At 49.4% G+C, this 15481-nt stretch overlaps 1 protein-coding gene across 1 annotated transcript; it reads left to right on the top strand.

Moving 5' to 3' along the window:
* Window positions 1-948: 948 nt before the first annotated feature.
* Window positions 949-2247, top strand: LOC125522260 (36.4 kDa proline-rich protein-like). The gene has a single exon (XM_048687336.1). It carries the CDS (start codon window positions 1037-1039, stop codon window positions 1880-1882), a length of 846 nt encoding a protein of 281 aa, XP_048543293.1. The 5' UTR covers window positions 949-1036; the 3' UTR covers window positions 1883-2247.
* Window positions 2248-15481: the final 13234 nt, after the last annotated feature.

Here is a 15481-nt window from a genome sequence, read left to right as displayed (position 1 = left end):
TTTGCTGTGGTACCAAAAGGATCGTATGTGAGATCATCTACGGCCGGGCTCCTCAATCGCCCGGGCGTAAAAATTCTTTTTGCGACCATTACGCACGCTTCAAACATGTGTTAAACACCGGGCTGACCGGCACCCTTACAGCCTAAATGTAGGGTATATATGAGGAGGCCCAGGCGCGACCTCCACGTCGAACCCAACACCACGACAACATCACAAATTGCGCCAAATCCATTTCCTGACCTACCGATTTCATTTGCTCTCTCCTCTCTTCTTCCTCCTCTACCCCAGACGTCTCGTAGCTCCGCTGCCAGCACCGACGCTGCAGTCCCCCCATCCGTGCTCACCGCCGCGGACATCGTCGCCGGCTCGGACGCCACAGTGGTACATCCGACAACTTTCGGGCTGCACCTTGCCCTTGATGTGTTCGAGACGGTGAGCTTCGATGTCCTAGGTGAAGGCCAAGAAACATGTTGATTGGTGCGGGTTGCGGCAATTGGGTGTGGGGTCGTCAGAGAAATCAGGTGTTCGATGAGGGCAAGGGAGGGTGGGGCGGCAAGGCGATCGCGAAAGCGCCGCCGAGTGGAGGTGGAGGAAGCAGGCAGTGAGCTGGCCTGTGGGGGATCAGGCTGCAGGAGGAAGACAGCTAGACGTTGAAGACAAATAGTGCACCCAGGATCGTGACTGTTGGACTGTGATCTAACGGTCTAAAAATTTGACTAACATAATTTTTCAGGCACCGCACTACACGGCAAGGAAATGAAAAGTCTCAATTCGCGTGTGTTTCGTTTGGATGTAATATAATTTGGCCCCGTGGGTGGTGATTGGTGAAGCTTCGAACAACACATCGCAGTCCACAGTAAGTCACTCAGTCACAGACGCACAATTTGAAAACCCTAGCCACCAACGAGATCACGGGCCTCCAATCCCATGCACCCAGCTCGCTCTATAAAACTACAGTACTCACAAACCCTAGAAGCACGCATCACTCCTCCTGTCCACCACCACGCTCGTCCACCACTACCACCAGCTGGCAGCCATGGCGGCGAGCACGAAGAAGCTCCGTCCGCTCCTGCTCACCCTCCTCCTGCTCCTCACCGCCGCCGTCGCGGCGCCCGCCATCGACTGCGACTGCGACAAGCCCAAGGCCCCCAAGCCCTCCCACCCGCCCAAGACCAAGCCCCCCACCAAGGACCCCAAGCCGGGACCCAAGGGCCCCACCTACCCGTCGCCGGCGCCCAAGGGCCACCTCCCGCGCCCGCCGGTCGTCGGCCCGCCGAAGGGCCACGTCCCTCGCCCGCCGGTCGTCGGCCCGCCGAAGGGCCACGTGCCCCGGCCGCCGGTCTACGGTCCGCCCAAGGGCCCCATCACGCGCCCGCCGGTCACCAAGCCACCTGTCGTCGTCGGCCCGCCGGTGACCCACCCCACGCCGCCGGTGAGCGCGCCTCCGGTCACATACCCAGCGCCACCGGTGACCACCCCTCCGGTCACCTACCCTGCGCCACCGGTGACCGCCCCTCCGGTCACATACCCTTCACCTCCAGTCACCGCTCCCCCGGTCACGTACCCGACGCCGCCAGTGAACACGCCATGCCCTCCGCCACCACCGGCGACGCCCGCGGCGCAAACGTGCCCGGTGGACTCGCTGAAGATCGGCGCGTGCGTGGACCTGCTGGGCGGGCTGGTGCACGTGGGGCTCGGCGACCCGGTGGTGAACAAGTGCTGCCCGCTGCTGGAGGGGCTTGTGGAGCTGGAGGCGGCGGTCTGCCTGTGCACCACCATCCGGCTCAAGCTGCTCAACATCAACCTCGTCCTGCCCCTCGCCCTCCAGCTCCTCCTCACCTGCGGCAAGACGCCTCCCACCGGCTACACCTGCTCCATCTAGTCGAGCTAAGCTCGGTGAGTCAGTGCACGTGGAGATGGTGGATCATGGATGGATCGACATGAGAGGATGTCGAACGTGGTCGTAGTACGTAGCGAGCAAGAAGAAGAGATTGATCGATCAGCTATGAAGGGATCGATGAGTGCGTGTTTGCTTTTCTTCATTTCTTGTGGTTTCCTTTATCTGTTTGGTTAGGTCTGCGTGCTCTGGTTTGATCGGTGCAAGAGGTGATAATCGGTGCGTGTACTGATTACTTAATTGTGTGGTCACAGCCAGTCCTGGTCACAGCTGATGGCCAATTGGTTAAGCTTGCAAACACCAGTAGTAACATTCCATGGCATGAATAATTCACAGAGCTGTTCAATCCAGAGTGACTAGTCGTTAGTGGATTGGACATCGATGGTGACTAGGAGTTTGTTGATGCATGCATGCATGACTGTGACAGTGCATGCACGGATTATTACTATTTCTTCTCAACGTCGGTGGTATACTACGTAATTTGCAGCGGTAGCAAGAGGATCTCGTGTGAGATCTGGTCACGTACGGACACGGACGGACGGCTGCGACATGCTCTGCGGCGGAGCGCAACGATAGGCGCAAAAGTGCGGGGAGAGCCTGTGTCCCTTTGGCGCCATGCCACCCGTGAAACCAGTAGTACGTACGAGCATGCATGTGCTGATGTGCATGCACCAGCAGGCCAGCTAGCGGCCGCTGCGTTATCTTACTGTGCGTGCGTTTTGTCCGGTGTGGCATGTGACTGGCTAGCTAGAGAGTGGATGGAGACTGGACTTGGTGCATGTCGTCTTCTGCATGGATGCGGCAGCTAGCTAGCTAGCTTGAGAGCACTACGTTTAATTCGAGTTTAACGTGCATGCAAGATGCAAGCAAGCAAGACTTTGTGGGGGTTCTTTCAGCAAGAAGGTGGCTCTCAATGGTCACTGACAAGTTTCTATAGGGAAACTCAGTGGCATGTCCATGTAATAAGGCTAGTCATAGTGCGGAGTAACTTAGATTAGTATGTTACTATCTTCATAGTGGGGAGTAACATGTATATGGTATCATACAAGTCATCATTTATTAACATGTAGACTCATTTTTTCTTGGTATATGTTATGTTACAGTAACACACTCCCTCCGTCCTAAAATTCTTGTCTTAAATTCGTTTAGATACGGATGTATCTAATACTAAAATGTGACTTGATACATCTGTATTTAGACAAATCTAAGACATGAATTTTGAGACGGAGGGAGTATTATGTTACTCCAACCATCTCTCTTCACATTAAATACATGCCATGTGAGCAAAATTTTCTTGGGATGTGTTATGTTACTTGTTAAGTTACTCCCACTATGATCAGCCTAAGTGAAACGATGAGCCGGGCTTTAATTTGCTCAAGGCTCGGCAGCTAGCTAGCTAGCAGGCGAAGCGCCGAGGTCAGTGTTTCGACTTTCGAGAGCCGATGCTGAGTGTGGGGAAACAGAAAATGGGGAGTAGCACGATTCGTCTGATATTTAGGGCGTGTTTGATTTGACGGATATGTTTGGGCCATTGTGGGTATCCCCTATCAACTCGCTAGGGATAGCCATTTTTTACGTTTGGTTGAGAGGATGAGAAGTAGTTAGGGATAGCCAATTTTATGTTTGGGTTGACAGGATGAGAAATGAACAGGTTGATGAGATGACTCTTTTTAACCACTATACATGTCATTTGAACAACATAAACATTTGACAAATCCAAACTGTGTACGGATAGGTTTTATTTTTTAAGAATGTGTATGGGTAGGTTTAAGGGACAGGTTTGGGTGATTGTGTGAACGGGTACATGTAGAAGTGGGCGCCCACCCCGTGATGGGGGTGTAGTTCGTAGCCAGTGCTCGCATTAAGTGTTGGATCATTTTTTAGACTACCCACGCTGGGAGTAGCATACTTTCTCCGTTTTTATTTACTCTGCATATTAGAATTGACTGAAATCAAACTTCGTAAAGTTTGACCAGGTTTATAGAAAAAAATATAAACTTTTACCGTAACAAATCTATATGATGTGAAAGTACATTTAAAAATAAATATAATAGTATTGATTTGTTATTGTATATGTTAATATTTTTGTTTATAAACTTGGTCAAAGTTTATAAAGTTTGACTTTGACCAAAGTTAATATGCGGACTAAATAAAAACAGAAGGAGTAGGTGATAACATCACATTTATCTAGGCAAAATAGATGATGTGGCATGTAATTAATGACAAAAGAGAGACATGTGGTAACATAGCTAGTTACTGGAACATCACACATAACAAAAAAAGAAGAGTCTACGACGTAATAAATGAAGTGATGCATGACACAACACATATGTTACTAACCACTGTGAAGGTAGTAACATAGACTAGTAACATATGCATGTTACTACTTTAATTTACTCCCCATTGTGACTAGTCTTACTATAAGGGTTTGCTTCCACCGGTGCTGGGGGTCCTTGGCCATCATGCATGTCAGTCCCTACTCCTGCTTTTACCCGGGACGCGGATGTTCATCCTTGATCTTCTATCTTACGTCGTGTCTCTTTCTCTGTGCCAACAGGTCGCTTCAGATTAACTCATTATGGTGATGCTTTTGGGTATACCTTGGTTTCAATTGTACCGACATACGTGTCACAGGCCACCACTAACTTATGCCGGGTCAGGACACTTGGCCCCACACACCGGTGGCATTTGAAAAAGCAGCCACACCACCAGTAACCTATTAGTGGTGGTATACCAAATATGCCCACACCATTGCTATTTCAAAAAAAAAATAGCCGTGGCATGGATTGAAAGCGGAACAGCACCAATTAGAGTTCTGTGTTACCAAGCATAGGAACCGGTGCCTGATTGCCAAGTGGGCTTGGAAGATGCTAACTGGCGAAGGTGGTCTTTGATTAGACATTATCAAGCATAAATACAAGTAAATAGCATAAAACTACTAGTTTACAGGTTAGGGTTTCAAAAAACTACCACTTTTTAATTTTTCTCAAAAACCTATCAATCGCGCGGTTCGCTGTTTCAAAAAACCCAAAACGCCGGTGACTAGCGATTGAACCGTTTTTCTGACCGTCTGGACCCACATGTCAGGCCACCTGGCCACGCGCACTCACGGCGCGGCCGTTGACGGCCGTTAGCCCGTGCGGCCCGGTCGGAATGAAAGGAGCTGGTCGGGCCGCACTCTCTCTCAGTCTCCCCCTCCTCTCCCCTCTCCCCCGCAGTGACCTAGGTTGGCGATGGCGGCGGTGCAGCCAAATGCTGTCGGCGGCGAGCTATTGAGCCAAGGCGTCACCGGCCAGGAGGGCGGTGGACATCCAGAGGTGGCCCCAGGGCGAGGCAGCTCTAGCTTCCCGGCGCAGCGGTTGCAGCAGCCATCACCGCCCGCGGCTGAGGTCGATCCGGCGAGCTCAGATCCAGTAGTCCGCGCGGCTAGGGCAGTGGCGAAGTCCATCCACGCGGATCCAGAAGGCGGCCACACTTGGGCTTCATCCTTTGGTGGAGTGAGGTAAGAAATTTCTGGGCCCTTCTTACTTTTAGTTCAAATTACAAATTTCTGGGTCCTTTAGTTCAATTTAGAACTAGGGTTAGTAATTGTTTGTTCTTGGCATGGTACTTTATTTTATTGGTTAAGTCACTGCAGAAGAAAGTGCATTTGGTTAGTTCATTTGGTCAGTGCATGCACTGTAATTAGAAGAAAGTTCAGTAATGTTCATTACATTTGGTCATTGTTTTAAGTTTTAGTGAGTTAAAAATTAATTGTTTGTCAATTTAATCCTACAGATTAGATGATGAGATTTGGGACATGAGGCTACATTTTCAAGGAACAGATAACATGGAGAGAAACTATTCAGTTTCTTCAGACATTAGTTATCTGACCATATTAGCATTGGCTGAGTTGGAGGGTTATGGAATGGATGCTTGTCTGACTTATGTAAAGGAAGAGGGAAAGGGCTTGGAGGGGGTGGAGGTCCTAGATAATGAGGAGGCATTAGAGGAAATGCTTGACTGGTTTGTTGATAAGAAGATCCTGAACATCACTGTCAGAAAGCCTACTGATCCAAGCCCAGCAGATGTTAACATGGATCACATCATACTTGAGGAGCAGATCCCCATTGATCATGTTGGTGAACCTGTTGTTTATAGTGTTTCCCAACAAGGTGTCCTGTATCCGCTCCATAATGCAACTTTGGCACCAGCAATCCCTGAGGAGCCCTATCTTAACACACAACACAGTTGTAATTTCAACAAGGGAAAAATGTTGTGGAAGAAGAAGAAGATGTAGAAGTAGAACATGATGAAGATGAAGATGAAGATGAGATGGACAAATCCTCTTCAGATTTTGAGTTTTTTAGGGGTGATTACAAAGGGCAGAATATATCATACAAGGCTTGGTGTAGGGGTGAAGATGAGGCAGGCACATGGACAAGCCATAAGACTAGGGGAGAGGAAGAACCTGCAGATCACTATTGTGGAGCAAACTCAGAACCTTCTGAGTTTTGGGAGGAAGACCAAATCCTTTCTGAACATGAAGAACCCTCAGTTGTACCAGAGAAAGGAGCAAAGCAGCTTAATCCTGTCAGAAATCCAGGCCCAACTAGCAAGTCACACAGTGAGCCTGAACACACCAACTAGAAGATTGGGTGCTTGAACCTGATGAATACTGCTTTCCAGGTGATTTTGGTCTTAGTGATGAAGAAGAAGTTCCAAGGTTGCCTTCTGGTAGGAAGAGAAGGTTGAAGAAGAGGAAGGAGAGGAGGTGGTATTGTTGGAAATATGCCCTAGAGGCAATAATAAATTGGTTATTATTATATTTCCTTGTTCATGATAATCGTTTATTATCCATGCTAGAATTGTATTGATAGGAAACTCAGATACATGTGTGGATACATAGACAACACCATGTCCCTAGTAAGCCTCTAGTTGACTAGCTCGTTGATCAATAAGATGGTTACGGTTTCCTGACCATGGACATTGGATGTCGTTGATAACGGGATCACATCATTAGGAGAATGATGTGACGGACAAGACCCAATCCTAAGCCTAGCACAAGATCGTGTAGTTCGTTTGCTAAAGCTTTTCTAATGTCAAGTATCATTTCCTTAGACCATGAGATTGTGCAACTCCCGGATACCGTAGGAGTGCTTTGGGTGTGCCAAACATCACAACGTAACTGGGTGGCTATAAAGGTACACTACAGGCATCTCCGAAAGTGTCTGTTGGGTTGGCATGAATCGAGACTGGGATTTGTCACTCCGTGTAAATGGAGAGGTATCTCTGGGCCCACTCGGTAGGACATCATCATAATGTGCACAATGTGACCAAGGAGTTAACCACGGGATGATGTGTTACGGAACGAGTAAAGAGACTTGCCGGTAACGAGATTGAACAAGGTATCGGATACCGACGATCGAATCTCGGGCAAGTACAATACCGCTGGACAAAGGGAATTGTATACGGGATTGATTGAATCCTCGACATCGTGGTTCATCCGATGAGATCATCGTGGAACATGTGGGAGCCAACATGGGTATCCAGATCCCGCTGTTGGTTATTGGCCGGAGAGTTGTCTCGGTCATGTCTGCATGGTTCCCGAACCCGTAGCTCTACACACTTAAGGTTCGGTGACGCTAGAGTTGTTATGGGAAATAGTATGTGGTTACCGAAGGTTGTTCGGAGTCCCGGATGAGATCCCGGACATGACTAGGAGCTCCGGAATGGTCCGGAGGTGAAGATCGGTATATTGGACGAAGGGTATTGGAGTCCAGAATTGTTCCGGGGGTACCAGGTGATGACCAGCGTGTCCGAAAGGGGTTTCGGAGGCCCCGGCAAGCGTTGGGGGGCCTTATGGGCCAAGGGGAGAGGGCACATCAGCCCACTAAGGGGCTGAGCGCCCCTCCCACCCCATCTCACGTAACCAGGAGAGGTGGGGGCGCCACCCCTAGGGCAGCCGCCCCTCCCGGCTTGGGGGGCAAGTTTCCTAGGGGGTGGGGGCGCCCAAACCCATCTAGGGTTTCCCCTGTGGCCGCCGCCCCTCCCCTAGGGAACCCTAGGGCGCCTCCCCCTCCTCCCTTCCCCCTATATATAGTGAGGGAGAGAGAGGGCAGCCGCACCCTTCCCCTGGCGCAGCCCTCTTCCTCCTCCAACACCTCATCCTCCTCCGTAGTGCTTGGCGAAGCCCTGCCGGAGAACCACGAGCTCCATCACCACCACGCCGTCGTGCTGTCGGAGTTTTCCCTCAACTTCTCCTCTCACCTTGCTGGATCAAGAAGGAGGAGACGTCTCCCAACCGTACGTGTGTTGAACGCGGAGGTGCCGTCCGTTCGGCGCTAGGATCATCGGTGATTTGGATCACAACGAGTACGACTCCATCAACCCCGTTCACTTGAACGCTTCTTCTTAGCGATCTACAAGGGTATGTAGATGCAATCTCCTTCCCTTCATTGCTAGATTACTCCATAGATTGATCTTGGTGATGCGTAGAAAATTTTAAATTTCTGCTACGATCCCCAACAGTGGCATCATGAGCTAGGTCTATGCGTAGTTTCTATGCACGAGTAGAACACAAAGCAGTTGTGGGTGTCGATATTGTCAATTTACTTGCCGTTACTAGTCTTATCTTGATTTGGCGGCATCGTGGGATGAAGCGGCCCGGACCGACCTTACACGTACGCTTACGTGAGACTGGTTCCACCGACTGACATGCACTAGTTGCATAAGGTGGCTAGCGGGTGTCTGTCTCTCCCACTTTAGTCGGATCGGATTCGATGAAAAGGGTCCTTATGAAGGGTAAATAGAAATTGGCATATCACGTTGTGGTTTTCTCGTAGGTAAGAAACGTTCTTGCTAGAAACCTATAGCAGCCACGTAAAAATTTGCAACAACAATTAGAGGACGTCTAACTTGTTTTTGCAGCATATGCCTTGTGATGTGATATGGCCAAAAGGATGTGATGAATGATATATGTGATGTATGAGATTGATCATGTTCTTGTAATAGGAATCACGATTTGCATGTCGATGAGTATGACAACCGGCAGGAGCCATAGGAGTTGTCTTAATTTATTTATGACCTGCGTGTCAACATAAACGTCATGTAGTTACTTTACTTTATTGCTAAAGCGTTAGCCATAGTAGTAGAAGTAATAGATGACGAGACAACTTCAAGAAGACACGATGATGGAGATCATGGTGTCATGCCGGTGACAACGATGATCATGGAGCCCCGAAGATGGAGATCAAAAGGAGCAAAATGATATTGGCCATATTATGTCACTATTTGATTGCATGTGATGTTTATCATGTTTTACATCTTATTTGCTTAGAACGACGGTAGCTTAAATAAGATGACCCCTCACTAAAATTTCAAGAAAAGTGTTCCCCCTAACTGTGCACCGTTGCGAAGGTTCGTCGTTTCAAAGCACCACGTGATGATCGGGTGTGATAGATTCTAACGTTCGAATACAACGGGTGTTGACGAGCCTAGCATGTACAGACATGGCCTCAGGACACATGCAAAACACTTAGGTTGACTTGACGAGCCTAGCATGTACAGACATGGCCTCGGAACACGGAAGACCGGAAGGTCGAACATGAGTCGTATAGAAGATACGATCAACATGAGATGTTCACCGTTGATGACTAGTCTGTCTCACGTGATGATCAGACACGGCCTAGTCGATTCGGATCATGTTTCACTTAGATGACTAGAGGGATGTCTATCTGAGTGGGAGTTCATTAAATAATTTGATTAGATGAACTCAATTATCATGAACATAGTCTAAATTGTCTTCGCAAATATGTTGTAGATAAATAGCTCACGTTGTAGCTCCCTGTTTTAATACGTTCCTAGAGAAAGACCAAGTTGAAAGATATTGTAAGCAATGATGCGGACTGGGTCTCTCTCAATTCGTCCACCGGGAAAAGATGTCACTTCCCCGGGTGCTGCACGGCTCGGAAAGTAATAATACCCTCGTTCACTAGCATAGGGTACCGCGAATCGAAGGCGAACAATCGCTTCGTGTGCAGCCGCTTCTATGGCCATCTGCGGAGTCGGCATAGATTTCCCTAGGAAGGAGACTTCCGTTGGGTCCTGATTTGAGTTTACGGGAGGGATGTGCACTACTGCCCAATATTTCGAGGTGGAAGAGGTGATCCTCGATTTGAGCAGCTCGTACTGGGGTGGCTGGGTAGAACCCATGGTACTGCAGGTAAAGTCCCACAATATTTTAACAAAACTACCCGGGGTTGCATCCGGGGTTCTCAGATAAATGCTAGGGCTCGGCATGGCAAGAAATGGTTGTGAGGGTTGCGCACAAGATGAGGGGTACTCGGCAAGGTCACGAGGTGTCCCTTTTATAAAGCAACTGGGCTGGGTTATTTACCGCGGTGAAGGGCAACTAGTTTGTCGGTTCTGCCCTATGGGGTCGGGGTCAAAGCCACAGTTACACACATCTCCAAAAAGTGACGTGTTACCGTGGGTGCCGTCGGGGTTGGTTTTGGTAGTTACGCCCAGAATTAAAAATGCAGTCGTACACCAACGCACTCAAGCATGGCCACTATTCAAAATAGGGATGCACGAGCAGATAGTATTCCAATATGGCGATACGAGATCACACAATTACAGGGTGTGGATATACTGAGACTCGGTACTACTCGAGTGACTTAGTCCACTTCGTTTATGTCTAAGCGGGCGTGCCTTGTGGATGCCGAGGCTTCTCCATTGGCTTCACCGTTGGGGTTAGCTAGAGGGGGTTGAGGAACTGCAGGGCCGGGGTAGTGCTGATGACCATCGCGGGGATTGTTGGCCACAATCCCGTTGGAGTGTGTTCCCAAAAGGCGACGGAGCACTTCTGGGGTTATCAAAGCACCTTGGTCGATGGCCGGGGCTGATCTCAAGGTCTCGATTGGTTGTCCGAACAACATGACTGGGTTGTCAGCGTCGGGCTCAGCCTATCTTCTTGCCGGGGCTCGGCGAACCAGTTCTCCACGAGCTGCGATCAGATCAAGGGTGATTTGATCGAACAGCCCCTCTAGTGCACTTACATAGCGCACCAGATGCAATAATGCAGGATCCGTCTCGTGATCTCTGTTGGTGACTTGGGGTGGTCTACCATACCCGTCACGGCTGGGGTAGTAGTAGAAGGAGCGACAGTTAACTCTGGGCGACAAGTGCCGGAGTTGAACTATAGCTTCTCGGGCAGCTAGTTGGATGGCTTGTGGCTCAAAGGAAGTTGTCCTTCCGGTGAACCTGTAGGGGCGTTCTGGCGATAGACCCCTACCATAGACGTGCACAGTGGCCCAAAATTGACGGCTCTCACCGCTCATGGGCCCTTGGTACACAACATACTCTGGGGGCTCTTCTAATGCAAAGGCACGGCGGGTGAGGTTTGCTAGCACGGTCACAAAACCTCCAAGGTTGGTTGCTGTGGTCTCATTGTGAACAATGGGGCCAGGCATTATGGCTTGGTGTGGGGTAGAGGCTGTGCTGTGCTGGGTTGAGGCTAGCGTGCCCTTTTATAGAAAAAGGGAACGGAGTCTTCCTTCGCACGCTTGCGAGAAAGACTATTTAGGGGCTGGTCACTGGCGTGTGACTGACAGGTTAGGCTGATAGGTTGGGCACCGACTTCCAAAAGGTGTCGGGTCATTGTGAGGCTATCTTACACGAGAAGCTTGGCCGGGGCTTGGTTAAGATCTGGTGGGTTGGTTTACCTAGGTGTTTCGACCTGGCTAAGATAGGATTAGCCAATGGTCAGCCTGGCTCTGATACCAAGTTTGTCAGGACCGGACTTTCGGGATATTAATTTCCCAAAAGTGGCCCTTGTGCTCACCAGCCCCAGGATTACTGTTAGGTGATGAGACAACAACTTGTTACAGAAACTCCAAGCAAAATACAAAATATGAAGTACAAGACCATTCTGGCCTATAGGTACAACAATTTGTTTCTAGAGGTTGATGGCGGAAGTGGTTTGCGGATCATCAGCGTCTATGGGACTCCATTTCCCACAGGTACAGCTGACCAGGATAACTCCTATCTTCGCGAGGCTTCCATCACCATTACGTAGGTTCCGGGGCTTTCATCGCAACGCTCCTTTCCACGCAAGAAATCTGGCCAAGACAATAGCCAGGGACAAGCCAGTGAGTACTTTGAATGTACTCGCAAACATTAAGAACACAGGTATAATATAGCCACTGAAAATCATGCTTTAAAATGTTCTATGATCGCTTCGTCAGTTATGAAATAAGGTTCATGATGCACGCAAGTAGATCATTTAAATAAATCACGAGTAAACAATCAGGGTGTAAAAATATAAAGCACCGATCGGGTGTCTGAAGCGATGCCTCGAAAGGATAATAATATGAAGCATGCCTCAGTCGGGCGTCTGAGCGACACCACACAAAGGGCTTACATATAAAAGGAATAACAAGCATGCCACAATCGGGCGTCGGTGCGACACCACATAAAGGGCTTATAAGTAAATGAAATAACGGACATGCCACAGTCGAGCGTCTGTGCGACACCACATAAAGGGATTATAAGTAAATGAAATAACACGCATGCCACAGTCGGGCGTCTGGGCGACACCACATAAAGGGCTTATATAAGAATAATCACGGTGAATATCCAGGAGGTAGAACCGTCCCAGGTATACTCAATAATTCAAATAACATAAATGATTAGTCCATAAAAATAATAATCATAATCATCATACGTCACAAGTTATGATCCATATTCTGGTTTAGTAGTTTCTCCTCCGAAGACCGACACTAAGACCGACGCTTGACCCATCCCAGACTGTAGTCCTTAACCATGGACACGGCTATTCGAATAGGTTCAATATCTCTGCAGAGGGTGTACTCTTTACCCACGAGTAACGGATTTCTTTAGTCCATCAGAACTAATTCCGTCTACGGTCTTTTAGTCGAAAACACGCCTGACTTGCACACACCAGCTTAACTTTACTCGTGTCTGGAACCACCCAGACACCTGTTAAGTAAAACTCTAAGTGGGGAGGCTACAACCTCGCGTAGCATGGGATCAATTTTTTATCGCGCGCTCTAAGGGGTGGCCTCCCCTCTCGGTCCCAACCGGAAACACCCATGCCCCCGGACCAGGTGGAATGCCTACCAGCTACAACCGGTATCTTCCACCATGGCCTCTCTGTACGGTGTGTGCTAGGGCAGGGGTTGACAACTTCCTGAACCGTACCCTACCTACGGCAGGGGCAAGTGGCAGCATGAAACAAGTATGGGGGTTACTAGAACAAGACTCGATCTACGGCCGACTCAGGAGGCTTAAGTATTTCCTGCATGGTTAGCTCAAGAATTATATTTCACAGCCATCAGACACAACCACCACTTATCATACCTCCCCCTGCCCTACCGGTCATAACCGTCTCGACGAGGGACAAGCTCGTGTCTACACAAGACTGAGACTTTCCCGGGTCCTTCCCGGTAGACATGAGAGGCATATGAGGGTGATTGCTATCACAAGCTTATCCATTTCCAACAACAAGAATTTTCATTTATGCACTCAAGGTGTATGATCATATCGTCATATAAAAATAACCAACGCTTCATGTCGAGGTGGTGTTATAACCGTATCGAACAACCCACAAAACATTATGCCAGGGTTCAGAATGCTTGCCTTCCAGGTGTGGAGGGGTGAGGTGCTTTCCAAAACTTTTGAAAGTTTCTTCTCTCTCCAAAAATCCTATTTAAGAAAATTTGAAATCAACACATACTTTAAAAACAGTACAAAAAGTTGTCCTAATTATTTTTGAAATAAATCTTAAAATAAACTAGATGAAATTTGAGAGTGGTAGGAAAAAGAATCAATTCATTTGGACTTATATTTAAAAAGTTATGGCCAGTTAAAGTTGCCGTCAAACTCTGTTTTTAAAATAAACAGAAAAAGAAAACGTCTCGAAAAAAGAAAGCGTTTTCGGTGCAGCGAAGACGTACTCTGGTGTTTTACGTCTTCACTTATCCAGCTGGACCGCGGGTGGGTCACTGACAGTGGGTCCAGCAGGCCCACTGGTCAGGTTTGACTGGTCTCCACTCCCTCCTCTTCCTTTGCCCGAGCGGAGGCAGGGCTCCGGCGATCGTCGCCGGCGAACGGCGGTTCCTCGCGGGGAGATGAGGGCGAGGATGGATCCGCGGGTCTGGGGCGGTCCTCCCGGTGGTCGTTAGGTAGGTGGGGACAAAAGGAATCGCCGGCGGTGAGCTTCGCGACGGAGATAGCTTCAGGCCGATTTGGGGGTCTTGGCTAGGGTGGTGCTCCGTCGTAGCTGGGGGTCTGGGCGGCTCCGCAAGACGAAGAGGAGTCGGGTGGTGGTGCTGGAAGGGTGGGGGAGGCCCTGGTGGTGTCGGAGTGGCCGAGACAGGGGCGGCGGCTGTGGTTGCCGGAGAAGGAGAAGACGAGCACTTCCGGTCTATCCACTGCTATGGGAGGGTCAGTGAGGGAGCGAGATGAGTTGCTTGAGGGCCTGACGAGCTCGGGGGCTTCTTATATAGGCGGCCAAGGGCAGTTCCGTGGCGGCCAGGGATAAGATCGTCGGCGACAGCTGTACTGTGCTGCAGGGCGACGTAGCGGTGGTTTGGGCTGGCCGGCGCATTCCGCCGAGTTCCCTACTGCTCAAGGGGGCGAGCTGGCGCGCGTGGGTGGCTCGGGCGGCGCCGCCCATGGCAGGGCTGCTGTAGTCGGCCGCTTGTGGCCACGGCCGACCTAACGGCGGCTCTGTGGAGTGCCAGGGGTGGCTCTGCGGCGAGGGGAAGGGGCGGGGTGTTGGCTGCGAGCGGGGAAGGGCCAGAACGAGCGCGAGGCGACGGCAGTGCGACGCGGCGGCTCGGTGCACGCGCGTGCAAAACGTGCGCTCTGGGCGCGCCCAGAGCACGTACGCGACGTGTTCGACCAAATGCCAGGGCATGCTAGGGGGCTCCAATCCACAAGAGAGTTAGCAGGGTGGGGCTATAGGCTTGGGAAAATCCATGTCACATGCTGGTCTAGTCAGGGGATCAAGTTCATAACACAAACCAGAAACTAAGCCAAAACTGGTCATGCACTCAAGGTGTTAGACAAAATGCCAATGGCATCTAGGCAACTCTTGGGGTGGCCAAATTCTCCAGATCAGTGTCTCCTTGGATGAGTAAGAGGGTGGTGAGGTTAGTTTAACAAAAACAAACACTTGTTAGTGCAAGTTCTGCAAAATTTCAGTTCTGGACAACATGTAAATGGCATTGTTTCATGATCCAGAAATCTTCCAATGGGTCCCCTCTTCTGGACTTAAGGGTTTTGCAAGGTGGGCTATAAGCAGGAGAAAACTCAAGGGTACTAGAGCAAATTAAACTAGGGTTGCTGTAGAAAAAGCCAAACTGGATCAGAAAGCAAAAGAGGTTGATTCACTCAAATTTTTCAAAGAACACCATTGGGTTTTTGCATAGAGTTGAATTACATACCACTACTAACATCCCACAATTTTGGTGGAGGTTTTAAAGAAATATTTGAATAGGTTGTAGTGTAAAATTGCTCTCTGGACCAGATTTTAAAACTTGGTGTAGAGCTCAAAATGTTAAAAGAATGGAATATATT

Source organism: Triticum urartu, chromosome 7 (genome assembly GCF_003073215.2).
Source record: "Triticum urartu cultivar G1812 chromosome 7, Tu2.1, whole genome shotgun sequence".
NCBI classification, from domain to species: Eukaryota; Viridiplantae; Streptophyta; class Magnoliopsida; order Poales; family Poaceae; genus Triticum; species Triticum urartu.
Note: the sequence above shows the minus strand (reverse complement) of the source record. Positions and strands in the feature narration are given on the sequence as shown.

Excerpts from the sequence above, each read along its gene's own strand:
- LOC125522260 (XM_048687336.1), top strand. The coding sequence starts at position 1,037 with ATGGCGGCGAGCACGAAGAAGCTCCGTCCGCTCCTGCTCACCCTCCTC.